The 21,580-nt window shown below is 33.0% G+C and overlaps 1 protein-coding gene across 1 annotated transcript in view; it reads left to right on the top strand.

Moving 5' to 3' along the window:
* The first annotated feature begins 1,945 nt into the window (after window positions 1-1,945).
* The window catches only part of slc24a3 (solute carrier family 24 member 3), a 141,348-nt gene continuing 121,713 nt past the window's right edge, over window positions 1,946-21,580 (top strand). The window contains exon 1 of the mRNA XM_056470525.1: window positions 1,946-2,513. Coding sequence (XP_056326500.1) covers window positions 2,339-2,513 — 175 coding nt within the window. The 5' untranslated portion in view covers window positions 1,946-2,338. The remainder of the gene's footprint in view (window positions 2,514-21,580) is intronic.

The following is a 21,580-nucleotide window of genomic DNA, read 5'->3' as shown; positions in this document are numbered from 1 at the left end:
CTAAAGAGCTTACACTACCTTTATTTGATCCACCATCTTGAGTAAATGGTAAAATAAGCAAACAATATTTTCACACTGACTCTGCAAATAGATTGCACAACCTCACTTCATCATCCGGCCCGCTCCATTGGAGAATCTGCAAGTCTTCGGCTGGATAGAGATTACATCCAATCTGTCAGTATGTGCAGTCCAGTTTAATCCAATAGGCTCATCGCCCACTCTTTGCTTTCCTCCATAAAAAGTGCATTGTTGTCCTAGCAGTGGCATTAGGCACGCAAGCCATGTGGTCAGTGGGAGCCGACCCAGCTGCTGACACAGTGCTCAGTATTTGACGATGGGAACACGGAGCACCAAGCGGCTCTTTGCCTGCAGTGTTTAACATATTTCAGGGAGGGGAACAAATGATTTGTGCTGTTTGAATCTATATTAAAGACAATAGCTGTAAGATCTGCAGCTGTGTGGTTTTGAGGTTTGTATGGTTGAGACAAACTCAGAGAGCATGCATTATTTTGCATGAACAGAAAAATCTGATCTGGTGCAAGGAATTGCTGTCATTTAAAATGGTATGAAACTGGCAGTGACCTTGGTTGTCAGTTTGTTTATTGTCACAGTGGAAAAGGTGACAGTAAACATTCCATTTGTGTTAATTTTCAGTGGTAATAATGTTAAAACAAGTACTAAATATAAACCCATTGGCCTATAATTAACAAACTGTATAAATGTTTCACATTTCAAAGAAAGATGACCAATACAAATGTGACAACTTGAGAGATAAACTGAAAGATAACCTTGTCCTAAGAGCACAGTTCAACTTTTGGATGAAAATTAACTCCATTGATAACTCAGTGACTGACTGTACATCTGAATACATTCTAGCTTCATATATTTCATATTCCTTATCCGACAGCTGTAGGAATACAGAATATATTTTTATGTATTAATTTTTGAAAACATTTTAATGTAAGTAACACTGCTAGCCAGTTGTGAGGAAAACACGACACAGCAGGGTTAGTTGTAACAGGGTGTTACAATTAAGCCATACTCTGTTGGACACCAATTAAACTAACAAAATAATTTTTGAATTTTGAGTGTAATGTTGAGAACATTTTTATATTAAAATGTTTTCAATATAAAATATTTTTTATATAATTTTTTTTATTGCTAATAATGCAAATAAATGCATTGCATAATAATGGATAATAATGCAAATAAATCCAAATGTGTTTACCCAATAGATACATAAATAAATAAACATACTGTGCTATGTAGAATAAAAAATAAATTGAGCTTAGGACTGAGAATATATATCTACTATTTAAAGTAAACAGAAATTCAATTAACTGTGTGAAATCTGCCTTTAAATGCATGTGTTACAACTAACCCTCTGTCTGTTACAACTTGCCCCACTGGTGGGGTAAATAGTAAAATTTTTACTCCTGGCACTTTTGGCAATTCTGCACAGAAACCATAGGTCTGGCGATCACACAACCAGTGTTCATTTGTAGGAGAGGCTTGTGTGTTGTTGGTAAAAAAAATGGTTTGTCTAACCCCATTACTTTGTTCATTATTTGGCCAAAACCAAAAAGTGTTACCTTATGCCCAGCTCTCCCATAAGCAGGTTTTGAACTACATGTTGTAAACCAAATGTATATAGTCATTTAGTGTCATTTTAAAATGGCGTCAATGAAATAACATGTTATAGAGAGATACGTTAGTATGTACTATTAGCTAGTAATAAAACCAGCGAAATGCTACCAATAGAGGGTGGCGATGAGCAGAGTTTTGTTTGCTGTAAATCAGACTATACCGTAGCTCCTCCTTTGAAACCAACCAACAACTGCCCCTCGTTTCTGTCCATCTCTCTCTCTCTCTCTCTCTCTCTCTCTCTCTCTCTCTCTCTCTCTCTCTCTCTCTCTCTCTCTCTCTGTCAATGCGTGGACTTCATGCTAGGTAGTTCACCATTAAACCAGCGTTCCAGTTTATCCGTCTCTCTCTCTCTCTCTCTCTCTCTTTCTCTCTCAGTGACTGCGTTCAATTCCTTACTTTCACCCCTCCCTCTCGCTCTCTCTCTCCCTCTCTCTCCTCCACTACATCTTCAATCTCTCAGCAGCAGCAGTTTGTGTCCTGAGAGAACTGGCACCAAACTGACGCATCCATGGGGCGCGCGCAGCATCTTTATTTCAGCACATTACAATTTGAAGTCATATAGGGGGAATATTCGCGTCAACGCAGCAAACACGCTTCAGTCGTTCAGCGTTTCATCTCCAGGCTTTAAACTCTCAGTCGCGCCGCATCTGTCTGTATTTTGTCTCATTTGTAGCCGTGTCGAGCTGTGGTGATGGATGGGGATGCGTGTGTTCGCGTGTGGACTCGACCGCTGCAAGTGATGCTCCAGCAGAAGAAGATCAAAGCGCGGAGGAAAAAGCGTAAGGAGTTGTTCGGGGGACAGATGTGCTTCATGGGGCTCATGCTGCTGGCGGTGTCGGGCTTGTCCAGTTTGGCCGAAAATTCCGGTGAGTTTCAGTTCAGGATTTGTTAGGAATGTGTGTTTGTGAAAAGCGGAGGGGGGTAATGGAAAGTTTTACGGGAGAATCGAACTCGCACTCGGCACTGTTTTACTGGGGAACCGCACTCGCAGAATTGCGCTGTTAAAGGGAACCCATGCAGAATCACTCTCCAAACTCTTCTGTTGTTTTCTCAAACTGTCAAAAATTACACATCTGTTTTAGATCATAGTGCACGTATTTATAGAATCGTATACATGTGTAAGTTTTAGCATGTATTTATATTAAAGAATAGTACTCAGATATTAACTTCATTAACCGTTATAAACAGTCATACCAAAACCTCTCTCAACCATTGTAGTCAACCTTTCTCATACACTTAACTCTTTAAGCTGTTACCAATTTTAAAGAACACACTCACAATGTCACCGTTTTCTGAAAAACATAGCATAAATTGTTTTAGAAACATGTTTACGCTTTGAGTTAACATTTATATGGAATGCTTTATTAAACAGATATTAATCATTTTAGTGAATGGCATTCATACATCAATTGATTTTTAGATAGGTATACTTGAGACAAACTATTTTATAGAACTTTATTATTAATTTTGGAAAATAATACTAGCACTGTTAACTTTTGTGGTGAGCCAAAAAAAAATTATAATCATGTTAACTGTTGTAAACACTCATACGTTTAATCATTTTTGTGAGCCTTATTCACACAATAAACTTTTAGACATCCACTCTTACTGTTGTTTTTAAAATACCTCACAATGTACTCATAATGGCAATCAATTCTGAGAACATTAGCACTAGAAACAGATTTGAAAAACTGTTACCTGTTTAAGTAAGCCATAGATTGTAATTATGACAGCTGTATTCATATCACTTTCCATTTTTGTAAATCGCCCTCACACAAAATAAACTATCGTACTTAAGACTGTTAACTATTTTACAGAATCATGCTCACAATATTATCAGACTGCAGAACTGTATTAGAAAGCTAAACTGATTATGAGAACTGCTAATCTTTTGAGGGAACCATACAATTAACAGTTTTAGGGAGCCATACGTAAGAGCGTTAAGTATTTTACTGAAACGCACTAAAAATGTAATATATTTTGGAGAAAAATAATACTACTAATAGAGACCTAATAACCATTTAAGTGAACCAGATCCTACCATAATCATTGTAGACAGAAATATTAATTAAAGTTTTAGAGAGTCACACTTAAAACTCTTAACTTGCACAGGAACATTTATTGTGGAGAATGGGCTATATGCACACAAACCTTTAATTTTTCAGCCAGCCAGCCTCAGCACTTCCGGTGAACTGTCTTTCCATTATACAATTGCTACGTTTAAGGTCTGATTTCTTTAAAAATCAGTGATCTTCACTGCCTGATAGATTTACGATATGAAGTGACTCTCAGACCAGACAAGAAGCACTGCGTTAAATTACATTTCCCCCCACCGTGTCTTTAAAATATGACAGTTTATTTTATTTCAGTATTTTCAATGGAGTTTCTGTGTTTGCCTGCTGATCCTGATTTCACGTTCGGTTACATGGTCTTTCATCTCATTTCATGCCAGAACAACAGAATGCTTAAGTCTATTTAACTCAATGTATTGTAATTACATTACAACATCAATGCTTTAAAAGGAACCTTATGAAATTGAAAATAGTCACATTAAGTTTTCACCGGACATTTATCATTGGCTGACAAACACTAACTGTGCATATACCCCATTGTAGCATTAAAAAAACATCCTCATACAATTAACAGTTGAGACATACTCACACTGTATCACACTGTGTTGTTACTGTAACAACAATCATGTTATGTTGATGTAGCAAGTGGAGTGCTCCGAACATCTGTGTTTAATAATAGGCTGATCTGTTGCAGGCAGTTTTCCCCAACAATGCTGATGAAGTTTGTTTTTTGATCCATAACTGTCTCCCTTTAGTGGTTTACTTTCCGATTTACAAACAGTAAAGCAATTCATTATGACTGAACATAAATGATTTCCAACTGACATAGCGAGCCCTGATGTTGAGTCAATCATCTACAAATATAATATGCATCACTAATTATCAAAACTTGGACCAGGAGAATATGTCAGCCACTCTCGAAAACAGTAACAAGTGCCTGTACCTGTTTTCAAAGGCTAATCTGTTAAAAGCAGATTAGCTTCCATGATGGTGTTTTTTTAAACGTTGGCAAATTGTAGCATAAAGGCTTTTCTTATCAATTTGTGTAGATTTGTCCACTCTCTGATCCATGAGACCATGCAATCCGTCCACATACCCTCCATATGGCCATTCATATCCCTGCAGCTCAGCACCAAAATAATGGCCCTTCATAGTAATCTAACTATTAAATGCATCACTTTAAAAGCCATTCAGTATGTGTGCATCTGTCACAGTACACTGACATCATATAAAACAAAAGATGTTTACATATAATGCTCTGAATGTTCACTTAAGGCACTGTATTCGAAGATAATCTTGTTGTATAATATAATCTTGACAAGTGTGCATTAAATTAAGGCTGTTGGTTGAGATGGATAGCTCATTTCATTTGTGAGTGCAGTGTTTTAATATATAGGAAGCTGCTCTTTTGCAAATGCCATTCAGGAAAGAGAAAGCGAAGAGGTAGATTTGGAGGAAAGAAAAGGGAATGATGAAGGCAGGGAGAACTGTGCTGAGTGGCTTGCCATTCGGTACAGACACTGATAAGAAGTGACTGCGCTGTCAGTTGCTGACTGGCTCTGACAGACATGCTGCCTGCTTCTGGGCCAGCTATAGCCAGACCTCTGAGATCCTTTATTGTTTTCTGAACTTATTTATTTATTTGCTCTTTCTTTTCATAATTTCTCAAGTTCCGCTCTCATTCTGTCATTCTTACTACCCTTATCTCTCTTTTGCACTATTTGGACAGGATTAGTTTTGCAAACGGCTTGAGTCAAATTATTAACGTAGGACATCTGTGATGTCATGTAGTAATTTGGACAGGATTTAGATTTTTTTTTTGAAATGCAGAAGGTCATTTTAGAAAATCCATACTAAAGGTGTACTAGGCAGTGTCATAAGGAATTTATAATTTAGCTATGATAATCTGTGATACATGATAATTTATGATTAGTTCTGGGCAAAAATTAATCATTAATTATGTGCAAAATGAAAGTTTGTCTTGACTTAAAATATGTGTGTGTATTGTGTATATTCATTATGTATATATATACATACACATATGCATGCATATATTTGAATTTTTTTTTTATTTATGTTCAGATATAAAACATAAATGTATTGACCTTATTCTTCAGTGCGGAGGTGCACTCGTTTTTGCGGTTGTTTTATTAATTCATTGTTTCCAGTTCATTTACCTATGGGAGAAATGACTAGAAATAATAAACCGCAGTCAAACTACTTTCTCTACAAACAAGTGTGTTCACAAGATCATTTCAATGTGGTCATGTCATTGGCCCGTGAACATTTACTGCTTGTTATCAAACTATTTCATAACCGTGATTCAATCATAACTTAATGTTAAAACAGCTATCATAACATTATTTTGTCAATATGTGGCTCATTTGGAATTCCCGGATGCTATAGAAAGTAAAAATGTAAAACAGGAAATACATTGGGACCATTTTTTTGTTTACATCCCTCAAAATGGTCTGTACAGACAAAGCAGAATAATATAATAAGAAAATATCAGTTTGCAACATCAAACAGCTTAACGAGCTGTTTTTAACATCTAAAAATGAATGGAAGTGAATAGGACCGGAAGTCTCGAGACGAAAAAATTCAAATGGCTGCGCAAGCTTGTACGCAAAGAAGTTGAAAATGACACAAATTATGCATATATTTAACTATCTATTTAACATGTTTTAAATAATAATTTAGTTTTTATGCATGTATGTGTTTCACACACACATATTATCTCTAAATTTTATTTTGGATGTGATCAGTTGCGATTATTATTTGCCTTAGGTGTATATATGTTTGTTAAAATTGTAAAATAATTTGTATGTAGTATAAATATCACATCTTAGTTAGCAAAGACAATATGTTTTACATTTTTAACCTGGGTTGTGTGAGAAAAACAAAATTGTCTTCCTCTGGGAAACTAATGCTGCCCAAATGGGGCTTTTGACGTCAATTAATGTTCCCTGTGAGCCCAGATGCTCCCAGGTACCTCATGTTCATGCATGGCATGCTCTCATCTGGAAGATGGACAGAGAAAGAAAGAGTGAAAGGGAAAAAATGGATAATGTGTTAAATCTTTCTATTGTCTGGGATGATTTTGGGCAATACTGGAAAGTGGTTTGGCATGTTTTGAGTCAAATTTCACAAAACATTCTGTAACAAGTTAAAGAAACTAACAGTTAACTGGATAAACCTAGTATCTTCAAGATCTAGTCATTTTCCTCAATTGCAGTCTCTATTTCTGGCTAATATGTAATGTTTTGTTTGCCGTATTGATTTATTTAGTTTTATAAATTTTGTAAGGGTATGGAAACCTTTGTAGAATCCTTTTTCTTTAGAATTTAAATTAAATTTACATTAAAATTTTAAGCAATTATTTAACAAAAAAATGAATTAGGATATAAACACTACCATTATTCAATATATATTCTCTCAGGATATTCTGATATTGCCTCTATATTTCAAACAATTCCATCTATCACTTGTCCTCAACATTGATTCATTGAACATTGAAACTGAATTTTTAGTCATTCTGAACCTATTTGGTCAATAGATAATTAGTCTGCAACATTACTGAATTATGTTCAAATTAATGAAAGCCTTGAATGATAATCACTGTGGCACGATAAGCCATGACTTTACAGAGAAACTGCAGAGATTTCGTTTAAAATAGCCTACTAGTTTGTGATGGCTAACTCTATTCCATTCTCTCTTTTTTAAATATTTTAGAGAGCTCAACAGTAAAGATCTCTGTTATGACCATCAATGTTTCAGACTAGTTGACAGAGAGTTATAATTTGTACTTTAGTTACTTTTTCAAGCCAATACTGCATGTCCCTAAATCTTGCTATTATTTATTCATGTGTAATAGCTTGCAGGTTGCCAAATGTATAAATCAGTTCAAATTGGTTGACTAAAATCCCATTGCGTCTCATAAAACATGTTTTTTGTTTGTTTGTTTAGTCTTTTTTATGTTCTTATGAGTGAATGAATGAATGAACTTCACAGTCCTTGTAGTCCTGCTATTATTATAAACACACCCCTTTAAACATATTAGCCAATACACATGACATAACACTTGGGTCTGTTGTTTAAGTGTTACACTACATCCACAAGTAAATCATTTGCAATGCACAAATATCACTATTGCTAATAACAGGGGTTCAACAGGTTAATGATGTTAATGATATTTTTTTCTGAACATAACTGTATTCAACGTGGCATTTAAAGTTGAAGCTAATTAATAAACAATCAGCTTTTTTATTGTTCATGCAAGCCCTGTTACATTTAACAATTTTTACTTTTTTATAGACATTATTAAACATTTCATAACAATATTATAACCAAACAATGTCTTTGTGTATGTCGGAATTAATATTAATATTTAAAAGTGCTTTAAAAAGTAATTTAATGTTATCTAATGCAACATTATTAAACATTTCATAACGCTATTATAACCAAACATTGTGTTTGTGAATGTTGGAATTAACATTACTATTTAAAAGTGCTTTAACAAGTAATTTAATGTGAACTATAGCAACATTATTAAACATTTCACAACGTTATTATAACCAAACATTGTGTTTGTGTATGTTGGAATTAACTATAACTTTTAAAAGTGCTTTAAAAAGTAATTTAATGTTATCTAATGCAACATTATTAAATATTTCGTAACATTATTATAACCAAACATTGTCTTTGTGTTGGTTGGATTTAACATTACTATTTAAAAGTGCTTTAACAAGTAGTTTAATGTTAAATATAGCAACATTATTAAACATTTCATAACATTATTATAACCAAACATTGTGTTTGTGTATGTTGGAATTAACATTAATAGTTAAAAGTGCTTAAACAAGTAGTTTAATGTTAAATATCAACATTATTAAACATCTCATAACATTATTATAACCAAACATTGTATTTGTGTATGTCGGAATTAATATTAATATTTCAAAGTGCTTTAAAAAGTCATTTATGTCATCTAATGCAACAATATTAAACAATTCCTAACATTATTGTAACCAAACATTGTGTTTGTGTATGTTGGAATTAACTATAACATTTAAAAGTGCTTTAAAAAGTCATTTAATGTCATCTAATGCAACATTATTAAACATATCATAACATTGTTATAACCAAACATTGTGTTTGTGTATGTTGGAATTAACATTAATATTTAAAAGTGCTTTAAAACGTCATATAGTGTTAACTTATGCAGCAAGCACTAATTAATAGTACTTGAAGTACTATTAATAAAATAATACATTAAAAATAAAATACCAATGAACTAGAACACTAGAAAATCATTAAAACTTAGGCTTGTGTAGATTTGATTTTAGAAGCTCTGGTTCCCACAAAGACTGTATATCATCCAGTTTCTGGCTACAGTTTTTTACAGCACCACCAACTACATATGCAAAACATACAGACTTTACCCCACAACTCTCACAGGGTTAGGATCAACCTAGTCTAACTCATGCATGATGAAAACTCCAAATATATAACACAGACAGTGTCTCCTTTCTATAGGTGACCTTGCTGCTTAATTGATTTTTTCTTTCCTCCTTGTTGTTCTTAACTCTTCTCTCTCTTTCATTCTCTTCAGACCAGCTCATTTATCATCCAAACTGGCCTACACCTTGCCTAGTCTCTGTTTGCAGCAGAGCGGTTCATTATTTTAGCTAGTTTTACAGCACGCTGGGCCACAATCCTGATAGCACACGCTGGTCCCAGATGCATGACTTGAGATGGATCAGTCTCGTAATTGTAATTCTATACTGCAGAGAAAAATTAAGGGTTTGGAATATGCGTGACATGTCAGAGGTCTACCGGTATTCAGGTTACGGATTTTGGCCACTGAAGCCCATGCAGAGGTTATTGGGTGTCACTGAAACAAAGGTGTAAATAAAGTTTCCAAGGGATTAGTGGTACTGTATATTTGGGGCATTACTGTATCAGTTATCATTCAGTTTATTGGTAGGGGTCAGTATTCATAGTGTGATACGACATTTCTGTTCCCTCGTGCCAAAGCCAATGGGTTTTTTGAATATGATTTCGGTTTAATCGCTTAAATAAGGTTCATGGCTACCACAAACTCAAGATACTTTCAAGTTTTATTCTACGACATAAAACACACCAGTTACATTCTATTCTTGATTTTTAAAATCGATTACACTTCTTTAAAAAGACGGCTGCTATCAAATTGCTAAATGGGACTATACAGGCGGTGTCGGAGACATTATACATCATTGACCTGAACTGTCTGGAACGCATAGCCCGCTTAAATTTACAGCTTTCGTTGGGTATTTGGATTAGCCAGTTATTTAGTTAAGTATTTTGATAAGTATTTTACAGTTTGTAGTATTTTTCTGATTGGGCATTCATATTCTGTGCATATAATGCGTCGACTCTCATGACAGATTCAATTGTTGATCATTTATTTTAATAAAGCTATTTTATGAAGATACTGCTCATAGTGCAGCCTGACTCTTTCCTGCTCTCAGCAATGCACATGTGAATACATTTGTAAAATATTTATAAATATTTACTGGCATTTTAACGTGATTGTTTTACATTAACATACAGTGCTCAGCATATATAAGTACACCCCTCACAAATCTCTCATTTAAATGAATGTTTTCTATAGGAAACTTTACAGTATTAAATTTGTGCATACAGTAAGGCAAGGCAAGGCAAGTTTATTTATATAGCACATTTCATACACAGTGGCAATTCAAAGTGCTTTACATAAACAGGAATAAAAGAAATAAGTATAAGAAAAGAAGTACATTAGATTGGTCAGTACTGAACCCAAATCTGGAGATAATCGAACAAAAGAATTTATGAAAACGCTCCAAAAGTACACCCAAATTGATATGTTATTGAAAAATAATAAATAAAAGATGTAAAAAGATCAAAATTCAACAGAAACAAAACAATTCTAAAATTAAGTCGAAATTTTATTATACAATTTTGCATAATATTGTGCATGAATTGAAATGTTTTGTCTTTTTATTTCTAAATATGTTTTGTGACTAAATATTATATTAATCTGCTTTGTTCAAATGCACCACAATATAAAAATATACTCCAACCATCACAGTAATATAAAACAGATCTGGATCTAGAGTCTTCTCTATTAGTATAGCTGATTAACCACGATAATTATTTATATTATTTATTAAATTTCCCATTAATTGTATTTTATTAACATCTACCCCAACCCTAAACCCAACCATCACAGTAATGTAAAACATATCTGGATCTGGAGTCTTCTCTATTAGTATAGCTGATTAACCATGTGGATGGATGATAACAGCCTTCTAAGCCTACTAGTTGGCGCAGAAGGCCCCTACTGTCCCATATCTATCAGCTATTAACCATTGATAATGCCCATTCAATTGGGTAATAAACTTTTAAGCGGGTAACTTTAAAAAGTTCTGAATGACTCCTGATGCTGAAGGAATTTGATTCATCAGCACTTCATTATCTTTTTTTTTTTTGCCATTGCTGTTACCGTCACTGTGATGTACTGACACAAACTAAATCTTTTCTGTCATCTGTAAATACACTGATTCTGTGTTTGAGCTTTCTTTGTCTTGAGCTGATGAATGGATCCAGTGATGTTGTTGTGTGGTTCATCGTCCATCGCCTACAAAGGCCATGATGCTTACACACCAAAACGGCCTCATTCTACATGCCTTTGACAGCTAATCATTCACAATTCTGTTTGAAACACGGCTGTGAGCGTTAAAGCAGAGGCCCGGCTCTAAATATACTGTCAGCAGTACAGGCTGACGTTTCTCTGAGAATTTCTGAGACGTGTTCACAGTGAATAAAAATCACCCAGTCATTTGATCAAGTGTGAAGAGCAAATAATGGCTCATCTTTCAGTACATCACAGTTGGCAATTAAGCTCCTCGTTCAAACACTGATTACAAAAATCATCTCAATGCACTCTAAATGTACAGCGGGAGGCTCGATAATGTGAATCTTTCAAGCTTAAAGATGAGGCATGCCACATATTTCGATGACTAAAATATATTTTTACAGACTTGCTTTTATGTTTTTAACATGACACATGAATGCACACAGCTGTTTTTCAGTAGTCCGTTTATATCATGAGGAGTTGGTGCATTGATAAAAAGCTAAATCAACACCATTGCTAAATGTTTTGTAATAGAAAAACAAAGTAACCATATAGAGTACACTGTAAAAAATATCCTTTAATTAATAGTTTACATATTTTGTGAATGTGTTTTCCTTTTATTTACACTTATGAATTGCATTATGGCACCTTGATCTCTTCTCTGTCGAATTTTGATGTTGAAAATTCAACTCTACAGTATATTAAAGTGACTTTTATTGACAGTTTGAAATAATATAATGCATAATAAATAGTATACTGTATAGGCAAATAAGTCAGTAAAATAATAGAAAAAGTACTGGCAGTTTATTACACCACCCAGACACAGTCTATTACACCCAGTATATTACAACACCAACCCAGACAATAAATTACTTTAATAAAAAAATCGCATTTTCTGAACTTTTCAAGGTTAAACATTGTTGGAAGAAAGATCAAGTTCCATTAGTGCATTCCAAAAGCATAAGAAAATGAGGGAAAAAACATGAATCACAAAATAACTGCTGCTTATAAATATTTTTACAGTGTATCTAGTGACATTGTAAGTATTTAAACATGCAATCCACACACAAAAAAAAAAAAACGAAGTGAAATTTCATAAACTAATTTTGAGAGGAGCACGTGATATGATTGAGCAGGACTGGCTGCTCATCTGTAAGAAGTAATAATCCAATCAGAGTGATCCAAGCTTACAATAAATGGATCGTTTCTATCTTCGTTGTGGAAGAATCCCCCTTCCACCCTATCTCCTCCTTTTCCTCCCTTTTCTAAGGGGAGCTCTCGAGACCTACCTGATCTCGGATCACCTTATTTGTTTATTAACCGGGCGGGAGCCTTGGGCTCAAGTATCTCCGAGCTCAGGGTTCTCTCCTGGGACAGGATGCCAAACCTGCTATTAATGCCAAGAATATCGTGAAATGGGAACTCTTAAATGTAATTTCATTATAAAAAGTATTATCATTATAATAATATTATTATTATTATTAAAAAAATGTCAAAACAAAAAACTTAAGTGATTTAATATAATGTTGTAGGAAAAACGGTTAAGATGTCTATTTAAGATATAGGTGATAACAAACATTTTTTTTTCTGTTTACAAACAATTTTTTTTCTGTTTTCTGTTTGGTCTGTTCTATAATAATTTTATTAGACACTTTTTTTCAGTTATGTACTTCTCTGACGTTGTGTATATAGTTTTTTTCCTTTTATGCTTATATACTTACAGGTTTCTGTATGCATGCATGTATGTCTATATTCATATATGTGTGTCTGTTTGTGTGTACATTTATGAAGAGTTCAGATGCAAAAACCTCTAAATGCCATCTAAACTTTTCTTTTAAAATGAGCATTTGTCTCAGGCTCCTGTGGGTAGGTTCAGTAATTTTACTTTTATGTCGATGAATAGAGTATTTTCATTGCCTGTAAAGTTAACATAAACATAGGAGGTTGAGAAAACTCTTAATTTTTGAAGGTATTTGCATCTGAACTCCATATATAATTTGTCAAATTTTCCATTTTGTTTCATATTGTTATCAACCATGCTATAAACATCAAACCAAGTCAATGTTGAGGAATCCTGCTATCACAATTGTTGATTACCATGTTTACTAAAAGCACAATAAAGTTTAAGTCAAAAACAAATGTCAAAACAAACATGGAATTTGTTTATAAACAAATATAGTGCAAGCACACTTTACAAGCGAAAAACTTATCTGAAAGGAAAACTCCAGCACCATTTGTTCGTAGATGCCACCTGGTCTGATATTTAAAAATGTAAAGTCTTAAATTTGTAAAAATGTTTTGCTAAAAAAGTCCAAATATGGCAAATGTATACTACAGAGCATCATAGTGATAAAGTGCTGTTGGTATTGCCTGTGATGAATTGTTTAGAGAAGCTAACATAAACCTTAAACAAGATGAACGCTAACAGATTTGCCTCTCTGTCAGTGATGGGCTCTATCACAACTAGACTATTTCATTACTAAATATATATTTCAAATAGATAGGCAGCTATTTTTATCACATTTACATTGCAATATAAAATATTAGATAAATGTGATATTTTTGCATGAAATCTTCCATCTCTATTTTTACAAGTGATTCCCCCTTTATTTTCTACAGTTTGTAATCAATCAAAAAGCCTATAGAGGCTATTCAGCATTTGTGAAATTGATACATTTAAGGATTTATAGAAAGCAGTAGTTTTTATTTTTTGAATGTTTAGCAGCAATCTTATAATATTTTAAAATATAAATATAATTAAGTAAAAAATGTACAAAAAGGTTTTTTTTTATGGTTATGAAAAGTGGATATTACATAACAGCATTGAGACAGACCTGTATGTGAGAGTTTGTTAACTATGGCTAAGTATCTTTGGTTTCACTTAGTGTAATCTAATATATGTATTTTTTAAGCTAAGCAATTTCAGAGGTAGTTTTTTTGTGTTTTGTTATGTAATGTTACATTACGTTACTTTACGTTGCATTGCTTTACGTTACATCACGTTACGTTACATTACGTTACATTTCATCATGTTATGTATTGAATAGCATTATCTAATAACTAATATCTAATAGCATTATTCAAAGTGACATCAGCAAAATCGCAAGGTAATTTCAAGGTAAAAAAGTCAAGTCATTTATTTATTTATTTATTTATTTATTATGTTGTATATTTTTATTTTATTTGTATTTATATTTTATTTAGCATTATTCACTAAAAATATCTAGTAGTATTATTCAAAGAGACGTCGTATCGGATATTATGTATCGGATAGCATTATATAATAACAGATGAAGGTATTTTATTCAGATCAAGGTTTTTTTTCACATCCATTTTTTTTGTTACGTTACTTTAAACATTATTAAGTTATGTATCGGATAGCATTATCTAATAACTAAAATCCACATGCATTATTCAAAGTGACATCAGCAAAATTGTATTTTTTAATTAATGATTAATTGTATGAATTATTTATTTTAAACTTTATTTATTCGTTATTTTGTATACTTTTTTATTTTGCATTAGATAGCAATATCCAGCAAAACATATACAGTAGCATTATTCAAGGTGACATCAGAGAAAGTTATTTCAGAGAAAGATTTTATTTTATTTTATTTTATTTTATTTTATTTTTAATTTAATTTAATTTAATTTAATTTAATTTAATTTAATTTAATTTAATTTAATTTAATTTAATTTAATTTAATTTAATTTAATTTATTAAGCATTATGAAGATTCATATATTAATAGACCCGCAATTTTTAATTTGCAAAAACCCAGACATCTCCGTTGATGTGTAAAATAAAAATCACATCAATGTGAAATCCAATTTTCATTTCATTCCTGTAATGCAATCCGTCACGAACAAGATAACATCTATCTGAAAAGTAAATATACTCAGTGTCATATTTCATTTGCACATTGTATGTAGACACTTGCTGAATTTCCTCAATAACCAGTCAGAAAAAGTCTCAGTAGCTTTTCAGTAATTAACGACAAGGTATTGAGTCCCCCAATAGAACGTCCCTAATTAATACAGTGGCTTTTTTTTAGGCTTGCGATCTATTTTGGAATACACAAGACAATTTAGTCAGGATGGAGGCAGCTGCCGCCCTGGAGCTCATGACGAGGTGAAAAGGGGATGAAGAGAGAAAGAAAGAAAAGAGAGAGAGAAAAACAAGGGTTTTCTCTCTGTCGACTCCACATGTTGCCCTCACGTGTAGCGCAGGTCATTAATTCAGAGAGGACGGGGTGTCCTACATACCTTTTCTCCCTCTAAATATATATATATATATATATATATATATATATATATATATATATATATATATATATATATATATATATATATATATATATATGTGATATTATAAAGATATAAAGATATATAAATATATAAAAGATATATATAAAAGATATATAAAGATATAAAGCATGCTCTAAATGTCCTCATTAGAAGTGTGATTTATGATACCCTTACACTCCACCTTCTTTATGTTTGTGCTGCGGTAGGAGTGGATCATGGCCTGCTCCACATCTGTTTTTGGGGTCTGCCAAAGCTGAAACAGCTCAGAATGGTTAAATCATATGCAATGTACAGTTCGCCAGACCACTGAACATCTCCTAGAGAGGCTTTGGCCTGCCAGAGAGCGAGTGGATGGATTGCACGCAGATGTTTGAAATATTTTAGACATTCCAAGATGAAAACCAGCTATGCATTGTAATGTAGCAAGGACAAGCATGTTGCAAACCTGTCAGAAATGTTTTACACTGGACATAATGTTCTGCAGTTATTGCTTATTTATTAGCATGCTGTTTGTCAGATATTAAATGTTACGTTGTTGATTTTCAATGTGATCAACTGTGTGCGGTTTCATTATGCTTGCAGAAATGGACTGAGAAGACATTCCAATGTTTCCTCTTTTTCTGTAGTTGTTGAGCATGTCATGTATGTAATAGGGAAGCATTTGAACATTTGTTGAAGTAACTCTGTTTTAATGGCATTGGTGTGTTTTAACTAAAACTCAGTTGCTATATTTGTCTAACATGGTGTCAGGCAACAGATTGCTGAAAAAACATTTTGCAAACATACAGCTGTGGAAATGATGAAGCTCTTTTTGATTATCTTTTTGCATCTATTCATAAAACATATTGAAATGTATATTGTTTTAAGGATGTTCTGGTATTGTTTTTTTTTTTTATCACAAGTGTAAGTTTATATGTAATAATTACATTTTTCCCCATAATGGAAAGTTAAAAAGGTAATCTCACCAGTTTGCTTAAATTATATGTTGCTGTCATTTTGTTCAACAAACAAACCATACTGTGGCGTTAGTAGATTTGTGTTGGTGGAGTTGTTACAACCAGTGTTGGGGGTAACGCATTACAAGTAATGTGAGTTAAGTAATATTATTCCTTTTGGCCTTCAGTCACAGGATATTTACTTATTGTCTGTTCCTAAAGTGCGGACTGAGATGGGAAAAAAGGCTTTTAAATACAAAGCACCTTTTGCATGGAATAATCTACAACCAAAGTGGCCGTTTAAAGAATTGATTTCACTAAATGCTTTTAACAAGAGTACAAATGATTTAGAAATTAAAAACACGGGCTTGTAGATGCTTTGAATAATTTGTTTGTTAATGTGTGATTCATGTTAACTGTTAATTATTTTTTGTTTGTTGTCTGTTAGACCCATGTGACATGTATACTGCCTAATCTTGGCCAGGACGTTTTTGTAAAAGAGATTTTTAATCTCAGTGTGTCTTTCCTGGTAAAATAAAGGTTATAATAATAATAATAACTTTTCTGAGTAACAGGTAAAGTAACACATTACTTTATCAAAAATAAGTAATAATATTTGAGTAAATTTCTTGAAAACGTAATGCAAGTTATTTTTTATTTAGCTTTTTAAAAATAAACTGCTTAAGTAAAATTAAAGTAGTCACAATGAATCACACAGTCACTGAGAGAATGTTCATTATTTTGAACACATTGAAGAAAAGGAAAAGGTAAAAAAAAGAAAAAAAGTAAAAAAAATTTTGCTTCAGACAAAAAGTACGAAAGTAGCTAACACATTGCTTTAAACGTTCAATAATCTGTATATACGGCATGTATAGCTCTGGGGTCAGGAAGTTCTCAGATAACATTATCCTAAAATATTTTTTATGTTTAAATGGGTAAGATTTTTTAAAGTTAAATAAAGATGTAGGTTATACAGTGTGTTGTTAATTGCAGAGCTCCACTATTAAAAAAAGAAAGAAAGAAAAAAACAAGTTTTGAAAGAGATAAAATCTCTCCCACGTAATAAAAGTAACGCAAAAGTAACTCAAAAGTAACATAACACGTTACTTACCATAAAAAGTAACACAACTAGTTACTTTTTAGGGAGTAACTCAATATTGTAATGCATACTTTCAAAAGTAACTTTCCACAACATTGGTTACAACACCTGTTGTTATGGTTTAACAGGTGATGTGATAAATGATATGAAAGTGATTATGATATGAATGCAGATTGTATGCCTGTCTGTCTGCTTCTGTCTGAAATTAGCATGCTATTTTTAATTGTTTTATTTAAAAAATGTGACCCTGGATGACAAAACTGGAAAGTTTTAAGTTGCATATAAATTTATAGAAATTCCCTAAAACACATTGGATGGGTCAAAATTATATATTTTTTTCTTTTATGCCATAATTTTATGCTCATGTTTCATTAAGATCTTTGTACATTTTCTACTGTAAACAATATATATATATATATATATTTAATAATATAAAAAATAACTAAATTTTTTATTTGTAATTGTATTGCTAAGCACTTTATTTGAACAATTTTAAAAGGGATTTTCTCAGTATTTTTATTTTTGAACAGATTCCAGATTTTCTAATAGTTACATATTGTCCTATATCCTAACAAACCTCAAATCAATGGAAAGCTTACAGTTTTCAATTGATAAATAAATCTCAATTTTTAAAGAAATTGACACTTATGACTGGTTTTGTGGCCCAGGGTCACAAATGATTCATTAATTCCCCAGAGGAGTGCATGAACTGGCTGTGGGAGCCATCATTTTATGATTAAAATTCTGAGATTTGAAAAAATTGCGAGCGACGCAGTAGGTAGTGCTGTCGCCTCACAGCAAGAAGGTCGCTGGTTCGAGCCTCGGCTGGGTCAGTTGGCATTTCTGTGTGGAGTTTGCATGTTCTCCCTGCGTTTGCGTGGGTTTCCTCCGGGTGCTCCTGTTTCCCTCACAGTCCAAAGACATGCGATAGAGGTGAATTAGATAGGCTAAATTGTCCGTAGTGTATGTGTGTGAATGAGTTTGTATAGATGTTTCCCAGATATGGGTTGCAGCTGGAAGGGCATCCGCTGCGTAAAACATATGCGGGATAAGTTGGCGGTTCATTCTGCTGTGGTGACCCCGGATTAGTGAAGGGACTAAGCCGAAGAGAAAATGAGTGAATGAAAAAAATTGCTATCACCTTTATTTAATTACACATATCCACCCCATGACAGAAACACGCTTTTCATGCATCCAGCATTTGGGTTTAAAGAAAATAGATGGTTTAAAAATAAGTGTAGGTGAGTGACTTATTTATGTCAACAAATATTTGCTGTAACTTGAGTTTTAAGTGTTCTGAATGATGATACAGCACATTTCAAATAGCTAATACCACTACACCGTCAGCGATTAGCACAGTAGCCAATCACACACTGTGTGTGCTAGCACATTCAGATAGCCTTTCACCTGTGCTAAGAAGAGAAGAAGAACTGATTATTTTTTTTAATTGTCTGATTTAGATCAAGCGTGTGCTGACTATCATGCAGTGCACTGCAAATTATGAGAGAAGGTAGCTCATTACTTCTCACACAGGATTACCTTTCATTCAAATAAGCATTTCTGCTTTGTTAAAAAAAAGACAAATATGCTTAAAATATTAAAATCCACTATGAAAGAATAATGAGTTCTAAGCTTTTAATCTTTTGACTGCTTTGAATTTATATAATCCCTTGTTTGATATTCTGTCTGATTACATAAACCCGCTGTTGAAACATATTTGAAGGTGGTATGTTAGTTTAGTGTAACCTGCTGAGAATAAGGGTACTCAAAAGAGATATCTAAACTGGTGGAGATAGTGGTGTTTGCTGTCATCTCAAGAGGAACTTACAGCTATTAACACTATTTTCAGCTTAAAACAGAAAACTGCTTATGTAGTCTCGTAGTTCTATTACGCAACTGCTGAATTTAAAAATGATTGAAGTGATTTTAGTGCTGATTCTATTCTGTTAGGATCTCGCTCAAAAAGAGTTATTTTCCTATTTAAAGCTTGACTCTTATGTTCTCTACATCGTGTACAACAATACAAAATAATAAAAATCGCTTTAAAAAGGAACTTTTCTGCAGGAACTTCCAACGTGACCACGTGCCTGCCTTGCACAGGGAGAACGTGCCAGTCTCACTGCCTAAGATCATTGCAGCTGCTGCACCCTTAAAATGGCAGTAAAGTTTCTTGATTATTATGCCGGAATGAGAGTATAGTTCCTAGCCATATCAACCTAGAAAATTGCTACTTTTCATTTTCCGTTGGTCTTAGTAAACTGTAACTACAGAAGCATCAAGCTTTACATGAAAATGATTCAAACTCTTTGGTCATGTTTGAGCGAGATGCTAATAGTGTAAATGGATTCAATGATTTATGCTAAGCTAAGCTAAAAGATCTGCTGAGTGTATTAAAAAGGTAAACACATTTCTACTTGCTTTTGTAAAACAAGGATCTTTTTGATAATGTTGTTTCTGTAAGCCAAATGGTATAGTTTTAGTTTATTTTTGTCATGTAAACTTATCCTAAAGTGCATTTGTGGGCCATCACCCCTAAAGAACAATGTAAGTTAGATAAAACAGAATGATACAGCTGTGATATACAGCAGGATGAGATTTTGTTCTCTAGTGCCAGCTAAAATACATTTTGTAGGCCGAAATTTAATTAAGCTTTGTGTGGCCTGTCAAACACTACTTTTGTACAAAAAAAAGAGAGTAAAAACGTGACCCTGGACCTCAAAACCAGGCACAAGGGACATTTTTTTTGGAAATTAAGATTTTCTATAATCTGAAAGTCGAATAAAGATGCTTTTTGTTGATATATGTTAGGATAGTACAACGTTTGGCTGAGATAAAACTATTGGAAGATCTTGAGTTAAAATAAAATACAGAAATAATTTGTCCAAATATTGGTTGATAGCAATGCATATTATTGATATTATTGATTTTGATATGTTTATGAAAGATCATTCACAAAATATATTGTGAACGTAGACAACCTTTGTGATTGTAGACAACCTTCAGTTCTAAATCTTTTAAAGGAGACAAAAATTGTGTAAAAGTATAAACCAAAACCACATCTGGACACCGTGTGAAGCTTGTAAATACTTGTCAAGGCTTAAAAATATGGCACCTGAAATATATTAAATAGCAGGAATTAAAGTCAATAAGATATGGTTGTTATAAATAAAATAAGTTATTATGATACTCCACAGTTTATCCTATGAAGTTTGGCTCTCTTACTATTGGGAATAGATAGCAAACTTCAGTTTATCTTTATTAATGAAATGATATTTATGTCTGATCAAATATAAATTGAAACCCAAATTGTAACAAATACACACTGATGTGTGAATCTACTCTCAAAATATGGTCTTGTCTTGTATAATTAGGTTTTGATATCGCCACAATATATTTAAAAGTGAATCGAGAATTGACATGCAAATCCAAATGAGTTTCTAGAAGCTTCATTCTGTGACAATTTTGTTGAGAAGTGTGCAGCACAGCACATATTTACACATTCATTAAACATTCGGGATCTTTCCTAAAATATTTTGCATTTTTAATGTTTTCCCCTCATTTGATAAGAACCAAAGTATATAAAAATGTAAAAATGACAACATTCAAAATGTTAAAAATAGCAACAACAACTACTCTGGAATTTTATTTATTTTTTTGTCAATTCAGCATGCGTCTGTAAATGTCCTAATATGTCAGATGGCTAGAAAAAAATAATCTACTCTGAAATGATATGTAAAAAGGTTGGGGAGATATTACACTGAGTGTCATTCCAGAAAGCGTCTGATTTACCCAGAGCCTCAGAGCTCCATGACTGACCCTGCAGTCCTTTGAAGCCTGAATGGTTTAGATGAGGCTCTTGTCCAGCT

Source organism: Danio aesculapii, chromosome 13 (genome assembly GCF_903798145.1).
Source record: "Danio aesculapii chromosome 13, fDanAes4.1, whole genome shotgun sequence".
In the NCBI taxonomy this organism is placed as follows: domain Eukaryota; kingdom Metazoa; phylum Chordata; class Actinopteri; order Cypriniformes; family Danionidae; genus Danio; species Danio aesculapii.
This window is presented reverse-complemented; position numbering and strand designations above follow the sequence as displayed.